Source organism: Merops nubicus, unplaced genomic scaffold (assembly GCF_000691845.1).
Source record: "Merops nubicus isolate BGI_N331 unplaced genomic scaffold, ASM69184v1 scaffold24625, whole genome shotgun sequence".
Classification (NCBI taxonomy): Eukaryota; Metazoa; Chordata; class Aves; order Coraciiformes; family Meropidae; genus Merops; species Merops nubicus.
In genome coordinates this window covers 1564-1999 of record NW_008610621.1, presented here as the reverse complement: position 1 = coordinate 1999, position 436 = coordinate 1564, and the positions used below count along the sequence as shown (strand labels likewise).

At 63.8% G+C, this 436-nt stretch overlaps 1 protein-coding gene across 1 annotated transcript in view; it reads left to right on the top strand.

Annotated features, from left to right (window-relative positions):
* LOC103773599 (protein tweety homolog 2-like) overlaps nucleotides 1–327 on the top strand; it is a gene marked incomplete at both ends in the record, with an annotated part of 1280 nt that extends 953 nt beyond the window's left edge. The window contains one exon of the mRNA XM_008940976.1: nucleotides 249–327. Within this exon, the coding sequence (XP_008939224.1) occupies nucleotides 249–327 (79 nt within the window). The remainder of the gene's footprint in view (nucleotides 1–248) is intronic.
* Nucleotides 328–436: the final 109 nt, after the last annotated feature.

Genomic DNA, 436 nt, shown 5'->3' with positions numbered 1-436 from the left:
AGGTAGGCGCCCAAACCTGACCCCAGGACTTGAGGATCATCCTCCCCAGTGCCAAGCACTGCCCTGGTCCTGCTGGCCACACCAGTGCTGCTCCAGCCCGGGATGCTGGTGCCCTTCTCAGCTCACTCTCTCCCCTCTAGAAGGCTGTCAACCAACTCAACCCCCCATTTTGGTCCTTGGGGGGGTCACAGGATAACGGGGGGGGGTCTTGCTGTGCCCCCAGCTCTGACGAGCTCTCCCCCCTGCAGGAACCAAGCCGTGCTCTTCGGTGGAAACCCTCGCTACGAGAACGTGCCCCTCATTGGCAGAGGTTCTCCTCCTCCCACGGTATGCCAGGCACCCCAGGCCAAATCCTCCTTGTGACACCCCGGGGTGGGGGGTTCACGAGGTGCCACGATCCCCTCGGCTTCTCCAATGTGCTGCTCGGGGCTGCCGG